The sequence below is a fragment of the Sylvia atricapilla genome, chromosome 10 (assembly GCF_009819655.1).
Source record: "Sylvia atricapilla isolate bSylAtr1 chromosome 10, bSylAtr1.pri, whole genome shotgun sequence".
Taxonomy (NCBI): domain Eukaryota; kingdom Metazoa; phylum Chordata; class Aves; order Passeriformes; family Sylviidae; genus Sylvia; species Sylvia atricapilla.
In genome coordinates this window covers 4,808,729-4,833,432 of record NC_089149.1, presented here as the reverse complement: position 1 = coordinate 4,833,432, position 24,704 = coordinate 4,808,729, and the positions used below count along the sequence as shown (strand labels likewise).

At 44.7% G+C, this 24,704-nt stretch overlaps 1 protein-coding gene across 2 annotated transcripts in view; it reads left to right on the top strand.

The window, feature by feature from the left end:
• The first annotated feature begins 19,238 nt into the window (after positions 1 to 19,238).
• The window catches only part of TNFSF10 (TNF superfamily member 10), a 122,423-nt gene continuing 116,957 nt past the window's right edge, over positions 19,239 to 24,704 (top strand). For both annotated transcript variants that reach the window (XR_010744352.1, XM_066325743.1), the window contains exons 1-3: positions 19,239 to 19,389; positions 22,947 to 23,099; positions 24,466 to 24,508. Coding sequence is in view for 1 of the 2 variants with exons in the window: in XM_066325743.1 (XP_066181840.1) it covers positions 19,267 to 19,389; positions 22,947 to 23,099; positions 24,466 to 24,508 (319 nt within the window). In the remaining variant the exon portion in view is untranslated. The remainder of the gene's footprint in view (positions 19,390 to 22,946; positions 23,100 to 24,465; positions 24,509 to 24,704) is intronic.

Sequence of the window (24,704 nt, the reverse complement as noted above, 5' to 3'; positions counted from 1 at the left end):
ACACTAAAACCCCAAATTCTAAGCGTCTAAGAATCCAGCAGGTGGGAAGGAGGAGCTTGGGAAGAGGCAGGTTTCCAAAGGCACCAAGCCAGCAAAGAGTTGACACTCAGCTGGGTTGAACTTTTGTGCCTCCAGTAGGTCTGGGAGCAGTTGTTCTCCCATGGGCAGGGGCGGCTGTTGGCTCCAGGTGGGGCAGGGGAATTCCACCCCTTCTGTCCCTGCTTCCCTAAAGCCTGGACATGGGCCAGCTCTTCAGAAACTGGGGAGGCAAAACAATGGAGGCGTTTCCTTGTTTAGGCTTGCGGAAAGAGAACTGGAATTCAGTCGGCAGAGATGGTTTCTCAGCCTGGGGAGCAGCCTGAGGCTGGGATTCAGCCACAGGGCTTGCACACAATACATATGATTCCTGTCTCCTATGCAAGGCATTGCAGAATGCCCCACAGTGCCCACCACAGTGTCAGCAGTGTTTGTTCAGCAAGGATTTTAGGACACAAACACACCAGCAGCCAGTGGGCTGGCACCTGAGCTGGCACTTGCTTTAACTGAGCAGATTTGCTCTTTTCTTCCTTGACAATGCTCCTACCACCCCAAGCTGCTGCAGGCTTGGGAGCAGTCCTCTGATAATATTACATCCTCACAGCTGAGGAGACGTAGCTATTTATTAAGGAAGAAATTAGATGACTGACATACTGTCATTTTAGGACATCCACAACAGTCTGCTGAATCCAGCAGAGAGACTGACATTGTCCTGAGGAGCTCTGGGGCCACAAGTGACAGAGGGGGAACACCAAGAGCCCAACAGCAGCAGCTGCTGCCCCAGCCAGAGGGGTCTGTGAGCATCTCTCAAGCTGTGTCAGTGAGGTTTCAATAGGAATACACCTAACTCAGATTAGAAAACTTTTGCCCACTTTATTTGTAGCTGCTTCCTCCAGTGTGCTGGTGAAGGAACCTCTGAGACCAGAGCAAAGAGAGCAGTGACTGGCACAAACAAGCAGGGTCTAAGTGGGATTTTACCTTACTTTTCTCAATAGTCAAATTGCAACACACATAGCTCAAAACTTTTAGAGCTGGTGCTTTCCACAGTATCAATAAAATACTTAGCCAAAGAGAGAAAAACACTGCTGCTTATCTGCTCCACCCCTCCACTCAGCTTGTTTCCCTTTCCCTGAAATGTTTGGAAATAAATGAGCCAGTGTGGTTTCAGCAGAGTGCTTCAGATATTAAACAATCTGCTGCTCACAGCTAATAAGGAAGGCGGCTGGCCAAAAAGCCCTGCCTGTTTACTGAGTCAGCCCTGCCCTCCTGGAGCCAGAACAGGGATCCTGAGAGCTGTTGGGAAACGTTGGGAATTGTACAAATCAAGACAGTTCTTCCCTCTAGAAAAAAAAAAAAAATCTTCTTGGAAGTACTCAGACCTAACCAGCCAAACCCAAACCCCTGACAACTGAGGAAAAGGCTACTTCAATGTGCCCTGAAGGATCTCGTGAATCTGAAGTTTTGTTTGCCCTGGGTGTAGAGAGTTTCATTTCTGTTTTCTCTCTGGTCTACCTTGAGCAGAAATCGTTAAATGAAACAAGTCCAGCAGGGCAAGGTTTCCTGGTTTATACTCTCCTTTACAGCCTTTATCAGGACTAACAAGAAACGATAAAGTGTTGCAACAAGCAGACAGTCAGAGGTATCTTGCTCCTGGCACTACCATTCTTAAAAAAATACTGTTCTTCCACTAAATGCCTGTAATTTCAGCTATTTTATTACAGCTGGGATTTAATGTCTCAAGTATTTACCATGTATGCATGCAGCACAGCATGCAGGGCTGAAATGCAGGCCCTGGATGAAGAAAACATAACCTTTCTCCAGCCTGGTTTTTTTTGTTTTTAACTCTGCAGAGGTGCCAGCCTGGTTCCATCACCTCACTGGAGATGCAGACGTGTCAGTCAACCACTCAGTTGGACTTATCCAGATTTGTCTTTCTTTCTCACCCTTTTATTTCTCCTGCCTTTGTTTCTTTAGACATTTGTTATCTTTGGAAACACTTCCTTGTTGGCAGCCACAGGTAGAGAGAGGAGGTTCAAACTGAGGGTGATAGGGATTTCTTGAGGTCTTTGCAAAAAAGTCTCCTTGCAGTGGTGTGTTTCTACTAGAGGTGAAGAGGTATGTCTTTAAAGTGCTTTGTGAACTATTTATAAAACTAATAATATATTCTCACCATAAAGAAGGCATTAAATTAATTCAGAGGCACAAGTATAAGGTATTTGTGGATTCTCAGTTTCACTGATAAAGCAAATAACCTGGGTTTGCACTGTTAATACAATTTCAGATTTTCTTATCTTATCAAGAACCTTTTTCCCCAAAAATATTTTCACGGGGAAAGAGCTACAGCAATTTCAGTGCTGTGCTCAGCAGCAGTGCTTTCCAGCTTGCTGTAGCCACTTTCTGTGTGAGACTTCTGCTTTTCTTTGACACCTATTTTAATTTGGGAATGAAGAGTGAGGGACATTTGCTCTCTCAGTACTTAGGTTTGCTCCTTGCAATCTATCACCAACGTGGCTCACCAGCCCATGCTCCCTGCTGAGGTGTGCAGGGAGGAAGGATCCAGATGCTCAGTTCCCATCTGAGCTGCCTCTCTCTGCTTTTCACCACAAACCAACCTTGTTTCTCGAAAAGTTTGTGTTGACATAATTTGAGTTTACACACAAATATTTTCCACGGTGCAGCAAGCCAAAAACGTTACCTAACAACACTGTCCAGCCATCTGCAAACATTTTGAAGCCTGAATAATATTTGCTCAATTCAAGTTTAGACCATACTCACCAAGAAAAGTCGGGTGAGGCTTTCCAGCATGGTGACATCTTCCTTTTCTTTCCTTATACAAACAGGAATGCTCATTCCAATTAATGTAGTCTTCTGAGAAAAAAATAAAATCTGTATATGAATTCTAATAGCACAGGTAGATCTGCAGGGATTAACAATATGAAGGAGAACACTGTCAAGCATGTAATGATTTTTTTTGTATGCTTGCTACAGCTAATGCTTTTAATTGTATTTTCTAGTTTAATTCTAGTAGCCAAAGGCACGATGCACAAGGCAAATAAATGACAGGATAATTGGCATGCCCAAGTGCTTCTTCTCCACATAAATAAGGCAGACAGCAAATATGAGCAAGGAGATCACTGTGTGGCACTTTAATTCACTCAAAATTTCATCAAAATTAATTTTACACTGCAGGATGTAAAAACAGGCCTGGGAAATGCATTGAAAATGTCAGGAGGGATGGGGAGCCATGGAATCCCCCTCCCACATCAGCATTTCACACAAGAGTGAGAAAGCTTTGTCAGCAGAGTGACTGGGGAGGAATAGGACCAGACAGAGCACCTTGCAGCTCTCCATTCCCTGAATACCTCGGGTGCTTTACTGAGAGATTCTTCTGTGATTACAGGTGCAATTGGTGAAAGGCTTTTGAAAGAGAAAGAAATTCCTACCAACCTGACAGCAGCAACAGATTTAATTATCCATGCCCAGCTGGGTTTTTTTGAAGACATCAGCCCTGCAAGTACAGTGGAGGTGAACGATCACAATACTTCCATCGGTGCTGCTCAGCTTGTTTTCATGTACCCAAGGAGCTGCAAAGAAATGATTTTGACTGTGAGCCCTTGAGGGCTAAGATTATCTTTATGGCCTTAGACAAATACACAAACACATTACCAGAGCTTTGTTTTTAAGTCCAGCAGAGCTGAAAGGTGAAATATATAAAAAAAAGATAAGTACTTTTCCTTGACTTTTAAGTCAAGGTAGGTTTTCTCTTGTTTGATCCACAAATCCAGACAGAGTAAATAATTGCTAAACTGCAAATATTCCTTAAACTTAAAACTCAAGGAACCCTTGGCAACTCTTCACTGGGTTTTTTAAAGCATTTTTTACTAACTTTAAAGGAAAGCATGTCTGCATTTGGCTTCTTCACAGATTATTTGGCCATCTAACCTAACAAAACACTGCAGTGATACTGTTGACCACATCCAGTTTTGGAAAGCCACGCTGTGCTGAGAAGAGAATTTCCAGGCTGTGAGCCATAAAACGAGCCTGTTCCTGCTGCACGAGCTCATGTGGCTTTTGCTGTGAATTGGAACGAGGGCAGGCCCACATCCAGTGCAAGGTCCCAAAGACACTCACACACATTTCAACCCAAAAACCCATCAGCTGTGAAAACAAAACATTTGGGGAAACTCCAGTCAGGGAGCAAACTGCCAAAAGAAATGATTCCCTGTTTACGTGGAGCTGTTGCTATTTCTTGTTTTGCTCCGTGGGCTGGCCCAGGGCAGGGACAGGTGGATGCTGGTTCCTGAGAGGCCGTGGGAGCAGCTGAGTGACAGGACAGTCCCTGTGCAGCATCCATTGCCATTTCCTTGGCTTTGCTGCAGGCTAAGGTTGTACCCTAACATTGCAGTGCTTGTTTCAATAGACCCCCTCACTGTATTCCTGAAGGGCACGACATTTTTCCCCAATAATCCCAATTATCTGGGTGAGTGCCCATCACAATTTGTGCCTCTGGGATTCCTGCAGGGATCACTCCTGTCCCTGATGTCTCAGTGCAGAGCTCAGGGGTGTCTTCAGTCACCTGCAAATTTACAATTCTCAGTTCAGGTCAGTGCTACACTGAGCACTTATTTGCAGTTAGAAAGGAGGTGTTAGAAGGGATGGAAGGCAGATGTCCCGTGTTTATCCAGTACCAGTGATTTCATAACAAGAGAATCACAGCAAGTCGTGACTAGATTATCTCAGCTGCCAGCAGCACAGCCCAAGCTGTGTTCCCTCCACTCAGCACTGGACTGAGCCACAGCAATGTGAAACTGCCACAACTAGGGAGAAATGCTTCAGACATATAGGTATATAGATATATCTATATCTATCTATCTATCTATAGATATATATTTTAATTTTTTTTCTTTTGAAAATTGGATTTCAAAAGTAAATACCACATACTTTAGAAACCTTTGTGCTCCCTGAGGCACAAAGGTTCAGCCTGTGAACGCATTCAGCTCCACGATGTGACCACTGGCTGACCTTTCTGCTGGTGCTGCCTGTGTCAGGATAAAGCACCAACCCTTCTGCAGCTACACAGATCTGTCATCATTGACTCTGCTGGGTGAATCGATAGTGCCTTAATCTGAACAAAACCTAAAGCCTTTATATTTACTTCAGCTAAAGCTTCCTGCACCTGAACATTTCTGCTCAGAAGATTAATATCTTGGCTAGGATCACCTAACTCTTACACCCTGCTCACTTTCTGTTACCCTTACAAGACTTTTGCACTCTGCTGTAACAGCTGAGACTCCATCAAAATGCAGAAATTAGGTGAGAAACTTTGGAAGCCAGGTTGAATATTATGCCTTCCACCAACATAAAGCTGAGAAAAAGAAAGAAGTGAATACAAGATGTTTTACAAGACCTGCAAATTCTCCAGGTCAGTGTAAAGACACATTAAACATACATCAAACCTCTGCTCCAGGCTGTCAGAAATAACAAAGTAACCTGACAAGAATTTTGGAGAGCTACATGCTTACCAGCAAAGCGAATTTGTTTGAAAAATGATCATTCTCCACATTAGGTGTAATAGCAAGGCTCCTACAGGCAAAACACATATTTTTCTCAACTACAGCAGAACTCCATCTGGGGATGAATATCATCCAGAGTATTTAAAGCACAATAAATCAAAGTTTTGCAAAGTGCACCAAACCAGGATTACCATACACTGGGAGGAATTAAATCTGTGATATATACATGTGTTCGAATGTCAGTGTGCAGGTTGAGGTAGGAGTGTGCATTCATTAATTAATTCATTCGTTCATTCATAGAACAGACCTCTACATCCATAGAGGGATGGAGACTTCAGGTCTGGAGCAGCTCCATGTTCAAGGATTAAGTGATTTAGTAGGGTTTTTAAGCAGTCTGTTTCTTATGACATTCCTTCCCTGTGAAAAGAAAGCAGAAGTTTGTCAATGCATCAGTAACTCAGTCATAAAAGTCAATTCCCACCAAGTGCTATTCAGGGATGAATTCTTCCCAATCCACCTGGTGGGGGGGTTGGCTTCTGGGATTTCTTCCACCTGATGGTCTCCTTGAAGACAAGGACACAGCGTGGAAGAAAAGCTGAATAATCTGGCTAAAGTCAGAGGAGAAATCTGACAAAGAGCCCAGCGCAGAGCTCTGAGTTGGCAGATCTCCCCTTGGTTCACATCTCCATCCCTTTGATGCTGTCTACAAAAACGCCTCCTCAGAAAGAGGTGATTAATCAAGGACAGACTCACAAATGCTCACTTCTTAAAGTAAACAAAGGTAACTTTCCAGCCCTAAAAACTGCAGCAAGAAGCTCAGAGCTCAGAAAAACAGAAGGGCAAGGATCACAAGATGTTTTCTCCTCAGACCTGTGGGGACCTGTCAGCCTGTCGCTCTGGGGAGGGTGCAGCCACTCAGCCTTCAGCCAGATTTAGCCAAGAAATCATGAGGTCAGAGAGAATTTTTTCTCTCTCTCCGTGCACTCCATCACGAGGAGTGAAAAGAGCTCTGGAGGCTGTTACAACTGGCTCTAGGGAGGGGCATGGAGAGAACCAATAATCACAAATTTATATCTAGTGGGGTGCAGGTGAGCACCAGCAGCTGAAGGGTCACACTGCAGACACATCTCCACTTGTTGCATGCTTGCAAGTCATGCCTAAACATAGAGCATCACTGAACGGCTTTGTTCATGTGCAAATCGGGAGTTAAAAGCACTCTGTGACCTCAAGGAGCAGACACAGCCTGAGTCAGACCCACAGCAAGCCAGGATTACAAATGAGGAATGCAGCCTACCCTTTAGGCCCCTCTTTTGATTTGCAAAGTGCAAATAAGGCAGAGGTTATTGGTTTTTTCCTACAAATCTTGCCCCTGGAACATTTTTTAAATTGGGGGGATTTCCTGTATTGCATTTTAAGAAGCAGACTCTGGAGACCTTGGCAGTCAGCAATATTGCCACTCTGATTGAAGGAGAGATTTGCAAGAGAAGGAAAAAGGTTAATAAACCTATTTTCATGTGCAACAGGTTCTTTTCTGAGCAAGGCAATGATGGTTCTGTGAATCACTGCCTCTGACCTTCAAAAAGATTCAGTGCTGAAGAAAACTGACTTTTAACACAAAGAAACTTAAAATCCAGAGCAACTTGCTGAGTGGTTGCATCCAGCTTCTCCCAGGTCTTTTTCCTTGCGGCAGACTCAGGGTTAAAATTACCAAAGGCAACAATGTGATTCCTGCAATTCTGGTGTTGCTGTTGTTCTTCCTGCAATGTTGTTTTTGATGCTGGGAATCAGAGACGAGCCCCAGGGGTGTATTTAGCAGAGATGGAGCATTGCTGATCCATACTCAGACTGGAATCTGGGCTGGCATCAGCACTGGTCCTGTTTGGATGGGAGCCTGCTCCTACACAGCCCTCAGTGGGGCAGGAGAGCTGGCACAGCTTTGGTGCAGAGAAGGGGATTCCTCTGTGAGCTCAGCAGCATCATAACCCACCTCAGGAGCTTCCATTCTGCAATCCTGGGGCTTGACTGGGAATACTGGGGCTTGACTCAGCTGTTTCAAAGCAAAAATGCGCCTCCTCAGCAGGCAGGGAGCAGTGCTTGGAAAGGGAGTTTGGATAAACCCTGCGTTCACATCTGGTTTTTTATACCAAAAATCTCCTGTCCTCCTGCTGCCGTAGCCCTCCCCCAGCCCCAGCCCTTCCCTTCATTCTTTCAGACGTGCCCAATTCCTTGTGGGAAGCTTCAAAGGGCTCTAGTGCTTTGTCCTGCTAATGAGTTGTAAATATATTATCACAGCAATCTCTGCTATCCCCAATCCAGCCATTGTGCTCCCTGGAGAGTAAATGCCCGGGTGATTGTGCAAGATAAGCACCAAAAAAAACCAAACCCAAACAAACAGATCACTACAATAAATGTTGGGGACATATCTGATTTGCCGTACCTGCACACAGCCGTTTTCAGGACTGCGTGTAATTCTTTCTGAAAGAATCTGATTCGCTGGGAATGTGGCCACAGGTGGCAAATGTGAGGCTGCAGGAGGCATGGCAGCCCGGGGAGAGCCGCTGTGCATCCCCACTGACAGCCTCAAGTGACCCCGGGACAGTTTCTGAGCAAGGAAATAGGAAACGAGCATAATAAATAGACTGTGTATTTATAAAATATTTCTGACTTCCTCCCTATAAATATCTTGCAAGGACAACGAAAAATGCTGTTTTATAACCAGTTGCAAAAAAAAAAAAAAAAAAAAAAAAAAAAAAAGGGCTCTCTAAAGAAGCTTCCCTTGCCTGTGGACACTTTATCAGTTTTAAGTGAAAGAAGCTAAACAGCACCTCTTCCATGTGACAGAAGGGCAGTGGTGGTAAATGTTTCTGAAGAAGGCACATTGAAGAAAAGAAAATAAAGTTATGTATAGAGCTGAGCACTTTTTGGGTGTTCAGTCCCAACAACTCTTGGGCAATCCTAATAACCCTTCTGGCTGGATTTGCTCAGCACCTCATTGTCTTCTGCTATCCTGAATTTAAATAAAACCTGCATATCTATCAGCAGTCAGCAGAACAGAAGCACTGGCAAATGTGATGAGCTCTAGAGTAGCCTCAGTGCTCAGATAAAGATTGCAATTTCACTCTCCATTCTCCAGTTTCGGATGATGACAGTGAGTTCAAAGGTCTCATGTTAAAAATCCCCATCTGGCCCATGGCATTCAGAGCCCAGCCAGAGGTGCTTCCCCAGGTGCTTCCCCAGGTCCACTCTGAATTTTGTACAGGGTGTTAGATGGGAAAAGGATCTGTGTTTCCCTGCATGAGGCAGATGTCCTTTACACAGCTGGCTGCTGGCAGGGAGTAACATCAGTAACATTTTTGACATCTGGTGGAAAGCTGAGGGGATGGAGGTGTGTGAGGGACTGACCCATTTTCCCAGCCTGTTCACTAAAGGGCAGCTCAAGCCACAGCCTTGGATAGGATTTCTCACCCTACCCTGCACCTCCTCACCTGTGAAGGAGGTCAGCAAAACCCTCCATGTGACCACTCTACAGACCTGTCTGGGGAACTGAATTTTGCTTTCAGTGAAAAGAAGTGGGAACTGTAAATGGATATTCCCACTGGGATGGTGAAAGCACCAATTCTGGGAAGCTGCTGGTGATTTCTCTCTGTGTCTGACAGGTCTCACCTGGCACAGGTTGTCCTCATGCCTGGAAGGCACTTCTGGATGTGGCTGATGACAGAAACAAAAAGGTTGAACTGAGGCTCTGTGGGCAACTCCCTTCAGAGAATGTTGAAGCTAAATATGAAACTGCTAGTAACAAAGCAAGGCAAAGCAAAACCAACAGTATTCTCAGTGGAGGAAATAAGCATTGTGTTTCTCATCAGAACTGTTTTTTTCCCCAAAATAAGTGTTACATAACAGGTAGGATTTTTCCCCTCTAATCTCTTTGACAGAAGAGTTTCAGTAGCCTGAAAGCACTCATTAAAAATCCACAGCAGGAGTGATGAGAAAACCATTAGTTGACTCTTTTCCTTTAAACCACCAACTCAACAAAAGCCAGTGGCTGAAGATGGGCCTGATCCAACCTCTGCACTGACAAAAACACTCTGGAGTGGCCCAGGCTGATGCTGGATGGGCAGCTGAGCCCTCCTCATGGCCAGGGAAGAGTCGTCCTCACCCTGGCACTGGCTCCCACCTCTCCTTGCACTGCCCTGGGCTTGTGGGCTCTGCACTGAGCCACTCCTGCTTGCCAGCCCAGTAGAGAACTTCCTGGTGTTTTGTGGGAATAACTGGCTCTGGTGAGCACCAGAGCTGATCCAAAGTAAGCAGCAAGACCACGGAGTGAGGAAGAAGATGGGAAGAAGGCAGAAGTGGAGCTTTTTCCCTTTGAGAAGGAGTGAGCACGTCTAACACCTCACTGCATCTCCTAATCACGGCTCCCCATTTGTGCTTTGTGTGGACAGATGGGTATCACATCCTACCCAGTTATCACATCCTGCTCCTGCCACTGCCACCAACTACACCAGCAGAGGGGGGGAAGTTATTTTTGTGAAGCCATATCATCATCTCCTGGTGTTTTCCTATCACAAAATTGCATCTGCATCATTAAGGTCCATTTTTTAAAATAAAGCCCTGGAGTCACACACCAGAACAACCTCTGTGCTGGGAACAGCTCTCTGCTGCCAGGGTGAGTGATGTTTCTTCGTTAGGTGATTAAGGACCTAATTGTCCCAAAGATGTTGCTGGACAGGAGCCTTAGAGAAGACAAGGAGATCAAGTTCACCTACCTCCAAAAGTCATAAAAAGGGACATATTATTTGAAGCCAAGGCAAGTCCCTTGGTAATTGTTTTAATTAAGTCATTCATGGAGGCATTTTTACAATCTAACTGTGCTGAAGAACTATTTTAGTGCCTGATTGCACTCATCAATTATTTTCAAGTGCCCTTTGATGATAATTCTTCCAATTATACAGAGATTACTTTTGCATTTGTATTTTTAATGCAAACATTCTGTCGCAACAGTTCCAATTTTTTCTTATCCCAAACCCCACAAATCTTTAACCAGCTTAACCAGTATATACCCAAACCCCCAGATTATCCAGGAGACTAAAGAAGAGCAAAATCTTACCCAGTCAGGTAATATTGGCATGAAACATAGACCTCAAGCATATCTATTTCTGTCCATGTAGCTTTAATAAAGGTCCAAACATCTTTCCCAGCCTTCCCTATGGCAATCCCATGCACTGACTCTGCCCAAACAAGTTTCCAACACTCATCATTTAAAAGTTAGGAAGTTATTTTACTATTGCAAAATATTTTATGGGCAAGTCTGGATTCCTTTATTATCTGGCTTATGTTTGAACCCCCAGCACATATTTGTCTATTTCCAATCTTTCCTCCTTCACCGTAAAATCTGATTTTTTTTCCCTTATAACATCTACAAATAAAATTTATAAACTTAAAAAGGTCACCTATATCAAGACGATGTCATTATATTGCCATTTTCTTTGGCAGAAAAACTGTTTCAAGTGTTTCCTTCCATTCTTCTCTGCCCTTAAGCAGTTTGTTGTGATTTTGGCTGTGCCCTTGTAGAGCTTTGGTGTTGCCGCTGTGAAAGAAACTCCCAGAAAACCCAAAATCCAGACTAAAAGTGGGGGTTTTACCCTTGCTCTGTGACCTGTCTTTGCACAGTGACCACTGTCCTGGTCCAGCACAGCACAGGGAGGGCAGGCCATGCCCTGCAAAGGACACTTGGGGACAAGTAGCTGCAGGGGGCTCTGGGGAGCTCAAGGCTTGCTCCTCTGCAGATGTGGGGACACAAGGGATTTGCAAAGCCTCAGACCCTCTGCAGGACCCCTGAGCTCACCCTTGGTGCCCTCTCTCACAGCCTCTCCCTCCCTGGAAGGAGCTGGGGGTGTCTTTTTTTCCCAGCTCAGAAACTGTGGCTACACCAAGGAGAGAGAAGAATTTGAGAGGCTCGTGCTTCCAGCTGTAGAAACACCCAACAACCCTAAAAATCCATCTGGAATCCCGATCCAAAATGAAAGGGATTACTGAATCCTGTGCCCTCAGGTCTGAGGAGACACCTGAAACAATGAAGGATGACACTTTGCACCTCTGTGCAATCTCATTCCTTCCAAGTGTTGACATCTTACATTTTGTTTTCAGATGGCCTTTATTTGCATTGCCTTAATCACCTTTCTGGTTAATGGATTACTTAAAAACTCTGTGACCAGAGCCGTAGTTAACCTGCTGATATTGTCGTGGTGCTCAGACAAATAAGAGTAATGACTGAACAAAGTTGGAAACACAAGCTGGGAATGTTTTGCCTGTTAAGATACGAAAAAGTCTCCAGGGTTTGTTTGGTGGAGTACTCCTGTATTAAGTTACATCTCAGGGCTAGCTAAAAATTAATGGAAAAAGACAAGTGCTGTGGGTTACCCAGAACAAGCAAATTGATTGCTGTGTAGCAATCACTAGCTCTTAAACCAGTGGGGTTTTTAAAAAAAAATGTTATGTTATGTTCTTTAAGATTTTTCGCATTAGATATGTATTGTCAGGAGCCTTTCTAAATTCCTTCCCAAGTAAATAAGGAAATCCTGCTTCAAAGAGCCCAGGGAAGTGCTTGTTTTATGAGTTTTATTCCCAGACACTCGAGGTTTTGTTTTGACAATCAATGTTAGCTTGAGTTTAAGTTGAAAATTAGTGAGGAAAGCAAAAAAATCTTGGTCCAAGAGTAAATATACTGCAGCTCGAGGAAGTGCACTACAGTTTGCTTTTAGTTAAATATTGTTATAGCTATAAATGTCTTTTTTCAGTTAAATATTACACAAGTTTGGAGTAGGAATGGTGAAACTGAAATGCACACTGACCAAGGAGACTGCTTCACTTTCTATTCTTCTTTGAGCTCTTTCTGCTTACTGAGTTTCAGTGCTGAAAAGCCCAAGGAAGCATCTTGCATCTGGCAAAATTTGCCATCTGTTATTAGCTCCAGATCAATTCAGTCTCTGTTCTTGTGGCAAACTGGCCCTGGAGATGTCTCAATGCTCTCTTTGCCAGCAGCTATGGGGAATTTCTGCTCCCTGCCCTATAATGACCCATTTTCAGGACAGAAGCCAAATGCCTTTGCAGTTAGGTGTCACTGGAAATTCCAAATGGCCATCAAAGATGCAGATACACAGAATTCTAATATAATGTCTGCAATTGACATTCATACAGTGTTTATATTGACCTTTAGAACATAAAGCACGTGTACAGTTTATCACCACCGTGATGTGATTGGCAAACTCACCACAGCCAAGGTTTCCTTTCAGCTTTGCTCCAACCCACTGATAACCCAGCTATCTCCACCAGTAATTCAAGTTCCTCCTGTCTTGCAGGGCTCCCACTGACTCGTGTTTCCAGCTCACGAGCCTCTGGACAGTCTGGCTAACCCTGACTATCCTGGCTTGTCCCTGAGCCAGCCCCACTGAACTCACAGCTGTCAGTCTGAAAAGAAACACATTCCAGGTGGTGCAGGTACTCCTGCAGGTACACTGAAAAGATTTAAAAGTGGTTTTTGAATGAGAGTCACTGCATGCCATTCCCAGAAATTCCCCCCCATGTTCCTCACTCAGGGTAAAAAAGCCACAATATTTATGGCTGTATTCTCTTCTTGTTATTCCCTACTTTTTATACTAGTTATAGAGGACGGAAGACTGAGCAGAGGGGGTTTTCTATAGCCATGAATGAAACAGTGGAAGAATCTTTATGCCTTAAAGTAGTATGCAGTGAAATATGCAGCACCGGATCAATCATCCAGGAGCCAGATCCACATGCTGTGGATTAGAGCAGTCCACGATGTTTCCCAGGGTCTGTGCCACTCCTCAGAACAAGGGCAGACCCAAAGCCAGCACAGCAGCAGGACACAGGGTGAATAAGCCCAGGAAGTGCACACACAGCAGTGGGTATCACCCTCTATGTCACGGTGATGCTCTTGCTGCAGATGAGTAGCTGCAGATACAAACAAACCTCTTCCCACTCCCATCAGTGAGTTCTCATGAGGGCTGTGCTGATATAAAGGCAAAATCCAATCCACACATCCTCAACACAGCTTAAACCTGTTGTAGATGAAACCAAACTACGACAGCAGGAAAACAGATTCTCCTGGGCATAACCGAGAATTTAATTCACTCACCATGATTTTTCAATGACAAGAGAAGACACAGCCCATCCAATTAATCCATCATGTTCTGGTTTCCCAGGAAGAGGCTTCATGGAAGTACAAATCATCCCCACCTGCTTCTCCCCAGCTCCTCTGCACCCACAGGATTTTGCAGCCAGCTGGGAGAGCACGCCTGAGCAGAGCCCTGGATGTGATGCCAACAGCACAGAGGACTGTGGATGGCAAGGAAACAGAAATCTCCTTCATTTCTCTACCAACAGCCTTGTTACTATCTGTCCCAGGAGGAATCTGTAGCCCAGATGAAGATAGACAGCTGTGTGACAGATGCTTTGCTGAGAAGAAGCCTCAAAAAATGTAATTTCTCTGCATACACAACTGGCACCCTAAAGAGAAATATTTGTCTTCCATTTTCAGTGGAGTTTAAAAGCACTCGCCTATGGTAAAGAAAATCAAATTTCATGCTTCAAGGCTTAAGCTGATTGCATACCAAGGCTTTGCTGTGTGCCAGGGACAATTCTTCCCCTTTCTGAAATGTTGTGGAGGCAGATGGATGTGTTATGGATCTACTCCCAGCTCCCTCCAGAGCTGAAACTTCAATGAACCTATTTCAACGTTATCACTTTGTTAGTGTAACACAGAAAAAGACTAAAGAGCATCTATAAACATTCCCTTTGCTTCCCTAGCCAGGGAGCATCATCTAGTGCTTCACACTACGCTGGTTGTGTAATGAGGGAACAGCCTCATGGCCAGGTCCAGCTTTGGAATCTGCAGTTGAAAGGAGTTGCTGCCACTTCAGGGATCTCTGGGGAATACAGGAAAGCAGAGCCATGTATCCCTTACAATGAATATATACATTATTGCAAGGATAAAGTACTTTCAATTATTCCAAAATGATGTATTTAGAAACTTTAACCAAAATCTTTCACTCCAAGACAAACAGAAATGGTGAAATATGAGACCTTTCTGTCAAACAGAAACTCTCCGTGGTGGGACTAAAAATCATAATTAAAACAACGACATGGAAATGATTTGTGTTTAAAAAACCCCACTGTGAGAAGAAACCTTGAGTCAGGGCACATCAGTGAAACCAACTGTATTCCTTCAGTGAGTGACACATGGATGCATTCCTGGGATGTGCTTTGTGACAATCCCTGGTGCTTGAAAGCTGGAGAAGGACCAGTGTTAAGACATGGGGGAATGGGTTTAGACTGAAAGAGGACAGATTTAGATGGGATATTGGGAAGTAATTCTTCCCTGTGAGGTGGTGAGGTACTGGCACAGGTTGCCCAGAGAAGCTGTGGCTGCCCCATCCCTGGAAGTGTCCAAGGCCAGGCTGGACAGGGCTTGGAGCACCCTGGGACAGTGGCAGGTGTCCCTGCCCATGGCAGAGGGGTTGGAACTGGATGAACTTTATAGTCCCTTCCAACCCAAACTATTCAGTGGTTTTATGATACTAAATCTCTCAAAGAGAGGTTTCATAATGAGCACTCATAAAGGACAATATACTTTTGGAAGTGCCTCTTTATGACTGACAAACGTTAAGAACAAGCTTAAAATATATACAGTATATTAACAGGCAGAAGGTATTTATTTTTAGTTGAGTATTTTTTTAACCAAAACAGAGACATCCAAAGTCAGATCTGGAGCACTGTTTGTACAGCACTATTGGATGGGATTGTGGCATGTCCATGCACAGATATTGCCTGCTCTTTGCATCAAATCCACTGTTTGGGGTATTAAAAGAGAGATCTGACTAATTGAATTCACAGGTGTGTTCTGGGCAGTTGTTTGTGTAACACCATAGGCCAAAAGGGTATTACACTGATAAATAGCTCCTGATCCCATGGCAGTACAAATCCCAGTGAACTCATGGATTGGAGATGCTTTACAAGTGACAGTAAAACATGAGGTCGGAATCTGGCACAGGGACCACGAAGGAATGAACAAACTACAGGAGCCAGATGTGATCTGTCCAGCACATGTTGATGTGCAGGGCTAAGGACCACACTGCAGGGTGAACTCTGTGCAGGCTCCTTGTGCCTGCTTCACTGGGGAGGCTTGGCAGGGTGAGGCTGCTCATGACCCGTGTGCAGCACTGCCCCAGAGATGAACTGGGAGGCTGCAAAGGTGGGCAGGGACTTCCCCTTCCCTTCAGGAAGGAGAGGAGACAGGAATTTCCCACTGTGCTCTCAAAGCCAAACAGTCAGTGGCTTCACTGCAGGAATTCATAGCAGGAGCATCAAAGCCCAAACCAAAGCAACATTCAGGTGTCTGCTGGGGGGGAGGAGGAATAGCTCCATTCCCTCTCTGCAGCTGCAGCACTGTAATTACATGCTGGGATGGAAAACACGAGCCCCTTTGCTGCTCAGCAGAGAAATCAAAGTCAAGAAGTTCTGTGTTCCAGAAAGCTCTGCTTTGTCTGCCTTGGAAAACATCCTCTCTGAAAACATCTTCATTACCCTCATCACTGCAATCGCTGAGAAATGGGAACTGAAGGACTTTTTTAAGTCACTCTTCCTTCATTTTCACACATTTTCAGAGCCATTTTACATTCCTACTGGCCACACTGCTGGGGGACAAGTGTGGCAGTCTCCTGCCAAGTGTTTCCTTGACATGCCAAGTGACACATCCGAAGTCCACAGGATAGATCAAGGTTTATCTCTAATTAAATGGCTCACTGAGTAAGCTTTAATAGGATGAAGGAGCCAGGAAGTATCAGAGGTTTTGCTGGGGAGATGCCCTGGTCTAGCACTACACAAACACATGTGACTTGGTTCTGTTTAAAAACATGCTAACGCCATTCCTTCACACTGGCGTCAATGCCCCAGCTTTACTGTGGCAAAATTTCATCAAAACACTAATTTTCAACTCTTGGAACCTTTAAAACAAATTATTTTCAGTATAAATTTACCGTTATTAAAGACAAAAATTAATTCCAGAGAAGTGAGCTTTGAAAGTTGCAAAGATTTTGAAGTGCATTCAATTGCTGGAAATGGTTGGAGTTTCACTTTTGGAATATCCTGTGTCAGTGTGGAAACTCATAAACTGTTTATCATTGTGTAATGAAAATTTCAGACCTTAAATATTCATAAAGATAGCGAACTCATAATGTTTTGAAGAGATGGATTTGAGTGTGCTTTTCCTATTGTTCTTTTCAAATCATTCGTCATTATTTCTGCCTTGCAAGGCTGGCACTAATTAAACAAGCATTAAATCAGAAATACCCATGGAAGATTTAAAATGATGGGTCAGGGGGACACAGACCATGCCTGGTAGAAGGTAACAAAATGAGTGTAAGGTCTTGAAAACATCTTTCCTCCATTGGCATGTTAACCTACAGAATAATTCTGTTAAAGGTTGTAGGGTGAGGAGAAAGCCATGAAGGAGCTGGAAAAACACAGAATCAAAACCAGCTCCTGAGTGTGAACAAGAGTGCTCTGTAGTGCCCTGGCTCTTTCACTTTTGTTTCTATTCTTTTTGAAAGGAAACTCCCTCAAATAAACTAGGACCTCCCTAAACAACTAGAATGAATAGCCACAAAAACTCCCTTCAGCAGGCTGGAGCCTTCATCCAAGTAAGCTTGCCACTTTTTAACTGATTCTTCAGTTGAAATATTACTCTCAGATGAAGTTTTGTTCTTAGGAATTTATGAACTGTGATAAACAAAGCAGAAAGAGTCCAAAGTGTCACACTGACTTTCCTGAGAAGTGATAGGAGGGGACCATGAGCTCACTTTTGAGAAGATATTAATCTTCTCCATCTGACATTTGTGTTGGAATTACAGTTCTGAACTGTTTTGGCACACAGATTGAATGTCTCAAAGAGCCAGACAAATAAACTGTCTGCTGCCACGTTGAACAGGGATTGGGGGATTATTATTTTGCTACATTATGATGGAAGAAAAAAACCATTAATTTTCCACTAAATGGCTGAATACCATGCAGTTACGCCTCCTGAAGATGACTTCAGTCATCAGGGGAGATTAAGAGATCTCGATTTTAATTTTCCCCTGTAATTATACTGAGAACTCCCACCTGCATCCTGGCATTCAGGTCGAGCAGGAGCCAAAATTTCATCCCATCCTGCAGCCAACAGCATGGAAGTGACCTGACTAAATGTCTGCACTTGGATTTGAAATCCCAGTTTTCCATGGCTGCACAGTCAGCAGAGGTGCTACCTCTGCTGATTTAAAAGCATCAGCAGATAATGATGGATTTGTTAATAACCCAGCCTGTGTGAGGTGAAGGCGTCAGAACCCCAAGGGAAGTTAATGGACACACCCTAAAAATGGACATGCCTTTGCAAAACTTCTGTCTGGGTGGAACAGTTTGGAGAAAAGCTTGCAAGAAGGAGCCTTAGAGGTTTGAAAACCAACCAAACCAACCCCAAAGTGCCATCAGATAAAGAAAGCTCAAAATGTACCTGATGTCCACGTAGTGTGGCAATAATCATGTCCTGACCAGGCTGCAGAAGTACTGGTAACACTGGGAAGCAGCTCCTGGCATCAGTTACTGGCTCACAAGCACCTTTCTGTGCTGTAGCAGCTCCACAGGAGAAGCTGAAGAGGAAAGGACATGGATGGGGGAGCTCAGGATGCACATGGACCTATTGGAGTGAATCCAGATGATGCTCAGAGGGCTGGAGCACCTCTCCTGTGAAGAAAGGCTGAGAAAAATTGTTCAGCTAAAGACTCCAGGGAGTCCTCAGTGCAGCCTTTCAATACTTGAAGGGGGCTTATAAAAAATAAGAGGACAGACTTTTTATCAGGGTCTGCTTCAATAGAACAAGGGGTAATGGTTTGAAACTGAAGGAGCCTCGATTCAGATTAGGTATAAGAAAGAAATAATTAACAATGAAAAGATTTTTACACTTAGAGTGATGAAAAACTGGTACAGGTTGCCCAGAGCAGCTCTGGATGCTCCATCCCTGGAAATGTCCAAGGCCAGGCTGGACCCAGGACAGTGGAAGGTGTCCCTGCCCATGGCAGGGGGTTGGATGAGCTGAACTAAGGTCCCTTCCAACCCAAACCAATCTGCGGGTCTAAGTTTCTTATTTCACACGTAATTACATTCATGATTCCACAGCCTGAATTCAGGAGACTCCGTGCCTCTCTGTGCACATAACCAGAGCCTTAATGTCTTTACAAAACCACCGTGCTCCGGTGGAGGAGTTCGCTGTCAGAGGGTTCGCTCGGAGATGCTCCAGCAGCGCTGGGCAGTGATCACACATCTCCGCGGGATCGGGGAGGCGGAGAAAGCGGCGGAGGAAAGGCCGGGAGGGCCGGGCGGGAAACAGAGAGAGAAGGGAGGGAAAGCAGGGAGACAAGGGAGGGAAAGCAGGGAGACAAGGGAGGGAAGGCAAGGAGGGAAGGGCCAGGAGGGAGAGGAGGGAGGGTCGGGCCGGGGGAGTGTCCCTGCGCCCCGCCCCGGCCGCTCCATCCCCCGGCGGGCCGGGCTGAGCGCGGCGGCCCCGGGGGCTGCATTCGCTGCGGGACAGCGGCCCCGAGCCCCCGGAGCCCCCGGAGCCCCCGAGCCCCGAGGCCAGGCCGGCCGTGCCGCCCCAGCCAGCCCCAGCATGCTGCCGGCGGGCGGCCCCAGCCCCGCGCAGACCTGCGGGGCCGTGCTGGTGGCCGCCGTGCTGCTGCAGTCCGTGTGCGTGGCCGTCACCTTCCTCTACTTCACCAGCGAGCTCCGACAGGTCTGTGCGGGGCCTCGGCGGCGGGGGGCTCCCCGCTGTCCCCGTGGTGTCCCCCGGGACGGTGGCTGGGCGGGCGGGGGCGGTGGATGCAGCGGCATCCCCGGGCCGGGCTGAGCGGACAAAGAGCTGCCCTTTGTCTGCAGCGCGGCCGAGTGTGGGGAAACGAGCTCGGAGCCGGGGCACACACAGACAGACTGCCAGACCCGAGAGAACAAAGTTATGCGCTTTCGCAGGAAATGTGTTTCCCATTAGAGGGCCAATTCGCCGCCTCATCACTTTTTCGGCGGTGCGGGAGCGCCGGGAGGGACAGGCGCTGTCAGCTGGACAGGGCAGGCACCGCCGAGAGAAGCTCACATTCCTCCTAGATGCTTCCCGCAGGACAATACATGGTTTTAAGGCTGTGACTAATCCTAAAGGAACCGTACCAGACGGCAAACACCGCAGAATTCCGCAGAATGTCTTGTGGATTATCCACTGTATAGTCTAGATGCTTTGGTCTCTTTGAAGCCACCCTTGAGGCCCGCCAGCTGCTGCTTAACTCTTCCCTCTCATTGCAAAAGATCGTTTATACTCCGAGAAAGCTGAAGTTAGTTGATAGTCCTGTGTGTGGGTTGACAGTCCTGCTTTTCAAGGGTTGCTCAGGGTTTCCAGGAGTGTCTCACCCCAAATTGACTGTCCTGCTGTAAGTTGTGCCTGGATGTTGCTACTCCTGGCACACAGGTAAACCTGCCTGCAGGTAAGTGTTCTGTACCTCTACAACTGCAGAAAGTATTGCATAAGTGTAAATTACTATTGTACATGTGCACTCAGTAATGCATAACTGATTACATTATTAATAATAATGTAGATATGCATATTATGCTATATATGCATTTATTCTACATTGGATTTAATAGGTGGAGTCTTCTGAGATGTCAGAGTTCTCTCTGAGGCAAAGGGTATGCAGGGTTCTGCAACAGGAGCCAATGTTCATACTCTCAAAATGTATAAAACAGATTTTTCTGCTGAATTTACAGCTGTGGCTGTCCAATGGGGTAGTCACAGAAATGTGACTTTATGAAATCAGGTTACATGAATTCTAATGAAGAGAAACATATAAAGGCATCTTCATTTCCTCAATACACACAGTTCAGGGTTCTTTGCTAACAAACATGCCAATTTAAGTAATTAGTAACCCCACTTATCTTTTCCTTCCTTCTATTCAAACATGTACACGTGGGACACAACCACATCCCAGAGACTTGCCCAGAATACAACTCACAGTTTCTGAAGAATAACAAGCCTGCATTTGTTGTGAAGGGATAGATCTGGCCAGTCCGAATTTGTGCTGGGCTGCAAACAAAGGCTCCTGGCTCTGGAGGGGGTACCTTAACGACATATTGCTGTATGTGCCATTTGGTGCACAACAAACAGGAAAAACCTCCACACCCCACATCCACATGTGCATGTGGAATCAATCTCTGTAGATGAACTATGATTTTTGCCTGCACATTTTTCTTCCCTTTGTTTGTTCACAATACCTGCACTTCTACACCTTCACCAACTTACTGTGGCTGCACAGACTGCAGGTATTGCTGTCTTTACAAAAAGCCTGCTGGTAACTAGCAGGGTTTGTGCACTACAGCTGTAGTAACCTGATTAGGACTAGGAGTATGACGTTGTTTCACTGTTTGACTTTAAGAGGAAGTACTGAGACAATAAAGTTGTTCTGCTTCAGGATACAGGGCTGCAAGGAAAACAACCTCTTCCTTCTGTTTCAAAAACAGTCCAGTAGCCACTCCTAGCACAGGAGAGAGGCTCTGCAAGATAAGATTCCTGCAGGTATTGTGTCCTCAAAGGGTTCAGTGCTGCAGATAAACCTGATTTGAGTAAATCTTACAAGAGAAACTCCAGTCCCTCAGTTCCATAATGTGCTGCTGCAAGGTTGCACTTCCTGCGGATTTCAAACTGCAGACAAAGCAAGGTTCAGTGCCAGGAGAGTAAAGCTGTTTTGGGGAAAAGTGAGCAGGAAGGTGGAGGCAGAAGCACATCTGTTTGCTCCCAGATGGGAGGGCAAAGCTGGGAGCTGAGCTGTGACAGGTCTGCAAGAGAATAAACAGTAACCACACAACTTGCCTGTGTTTGGCGCTTCTTTTCTTAAACTCGTCAAACTACTTTTTTATAGAAGCTCATTGTATAATTAAATAGGTCAGAGCCTGTAGTTTTACCTCAGTGAGCACATAATATTAATCACTTTGAGTTCTTGAAATCTGATTTGAAAATACCACTGTGCTTCTTGGCAAAGACACAGAAACCCTCACAAACACTCCTAGTGGGGGCCCCTTTTCCTTCTGCTGCCTACAAAATACATCATTTCAAGTACTAGCTGAAGCTCAGTGGAATCTGCTGCTGCAAACTGAAGGTGGGACTTGAAGGAGGTAAAATCTCCTTCCCCTGTAGCAGGAAATCTCTTTGTCTTGTAACAGCCAGGAAAAGCTGGGAGTCTGAAGGAGGAAATCCATTTGTTGCTTTCAATACCCCAGTCTTGAGGACAGCTAAAAACTGGTACTTGTAGAAAAAAAAAAAAAAAGCATCTGTTTAGCAAACCTAACCAAGCTTCTTTACCACAACAAAAAAAAAAAAAAAGTGAAATTTAAATGCTACTACCAGGATTCCATCTGAATGCTTTGCATGTTTCTTGCTGTTTCCTCCAAGTTCCCCTGGTGCTTTGCTGGCACCACAAGCCTGCCCAGTCTGTAGCTGATGCAGCAGCAGCCCATTTCAAAGCAAACAAGGGCTGCTCTCAGGTTCTGTGCTCCCACATTGACCAACAGCGCCAGCTGGAGTCACATCTGCAGGGAGCTTGGAGAGACATTTCCACTAGGAAAACTCTCCCAGTCAGATTCCCTTGAAGCCAGGAGGAGTTTTGCCAATCTCTTCAATCTGAGTAGAAAAATGTTTTCTCCGTGGCTCGAAAATACAGAAAGATATTTGGTACTTTCATGTCAAAAACATCTAGCACTATAATTTTATTTGGACTCAAATGTCATTTCAGTTGTCTGGACTATTAGGACAAATGCTGTTAAGGGAGACCCCAAACTGGATATGGGGAGGATATGGTACAGATATATATAACAGCAAAGGTCTGGATTATAAATGCAATTGGCTGAAAAGGCAGCATAGAAAATGCTTTGAAGTTCTAGTATTTGATTTCATCCTCAAAAAATAGTTTGAAAAACAATCTTGTGCAAAAGAAATGTTTCTAATGCAGAACTAGAGAACCTAAATTCGCAACATCAGGGATTCAGATATTGAATTTTCACAGAACCTATTAAGATGAATACTGGACACCAGATTTATGCCCATGGAGATAATGCAAATATATTTATACATGTGAGGTATGCCCTCATATTTAAATACCTCAGATGAGGATGAACAATATTCTCTCGTTGTTCACATAGCCCTACTTGCACCGTACTAGCTTTAGAGAAAAGAAAGTGTGTTTCTTAGTGCATATGGTGACATAGCACAGCTGCAAACACATGGCTGAGAAGTCCTGGCTTTTCCCTGTGCTGCAGCTCCAGGACTCGTACTCCAAGAGCGGCATCGCTTGTCTCACCGGGGAGGAGATCGGAAATTCCATCCAGAGCCTGGAGCTCCTCGAGGCCCAGGACAGAGAAGCTGATCCCTGCTGGCAAGTAAAGTGGCACCTGGGAAAGTTAATTAAAAAGGTACTTGGGAACAGTGATGTTACAGCTGAAGGAATCCTAATGGCAGAGTAAAGGAGGCTCAGAGTGTTCTATTGCAAAGCAATTGTCGGGCAGCAGCTCCAGCTGCAGAGTGCTTGCACTGAAGCAAAAGGGAAAAACAACCCATAAAAGTGGTTTCACTGCAGTCAGGAGATAATAAAGCAAAGATTTACCAGCTTGTGCTAAGCAAATTCCAGTGATGGGTGTGCTTGTCTGGAATACCTCAGGGTAAAGGGTTTCTACCTGACCATACAGATCATGGTGCTATCAGAGCTGTCTCCCTCTTTGGAAATACAGGGAGACTGGGGAGAGAAAATGAGATTAAATGTAACACAGGGAGAGGCACAAAAGTGCCTAAGGAGAGGTCCAGTCATGAGCTGTGTGATGCAGTGATGGAGGAAAGAGCAAGTGAGCACACAGCATCAGGCACAGCACCTTCCCAAAGAGCACCTCCTGTGTGACATACACACAATACACATAATTTTGGCCACACAGAATAGAGTCAGTCTGGCTGAAAATTCACAGAGGCTAAAATCTTCTGGAATGGCTTTCAAAATCCCATCTCCAGCACACAAACAAGCTCATCCATAGAAATTCTCTTCTAGCTGAAATTTCCTGGCAAAACCAGATCTTGCAGTCCAAAAAAGATTCTCTATTTGTGTTCAGAGATCTCAGCTCCTTTGGTGGTGGAAGCTCTGCTAGTGAAGTCCCTGAACATCTGCACAGGAAAAGCATTGTTTTATTGGTAGATGTTTACACATCTAATGTACTACTACTATTATTAGGGCAGATGGATAAATAGAAATGTGGCAGGACAAAACCCATGAATAATTAGCAATATAGGCCTTATTAACCACCCAGGTAAATCATCACCACACTTGCTACTGCTGCACCACTGTCCATTCCAAACTGGTTTGTTTCAGCAGTCAGCAAACAGTTATGAAGAAGGGGAATGCACAAAGTAAAATATGCTGGATTAAGAATTTACATAGATAGGTAGATGTATAAAAATTAATTTAATTTCTCAGATCTAAGACCCTGTAGTTCACACTGCCAAGTATTCTGCAAATGGAAGCTGGTGCTTCTGTTATTTGAGAGAAGCAGGAGATTCAGATTTTTCAGTAGACTTATGCCTGAGCTCTTGAAAATGTTTCCCCATGTCTTCCATTACCTAAAAGATGTAAACATAGAAATTCTTTATTACAACAAATTAATCAGTGCTTTTTCCTCCTATTTGCTTGTTGATCAAATCCAGACTCTATTTGTGAGTAAAAAAAAGGTGTGTCTTTTTGTGCACCTGTCAGCCCCAGCTGACAAGCTAATTCATTTTCGTTGTGTTTGTTGACAGATGATGTCAAGAAGCTACGAGGAAAACATATCTGCAATCAACGGTACTGTAATAATTTTATTATCTGTGATAAGAAAGACCTGCTAGTGGCACTTGATGTGTGATGACTTGATTTTTTTTAAAGTGCAGAAAACTGACTAAGATCTTGTACTGGCATCAAGTCATCGAAAAATGATTACTTATTACTAGAGGGTAAATTTTCAGGAGCCAGAATTACTATCAAGTGGGTAGAGCAAGGT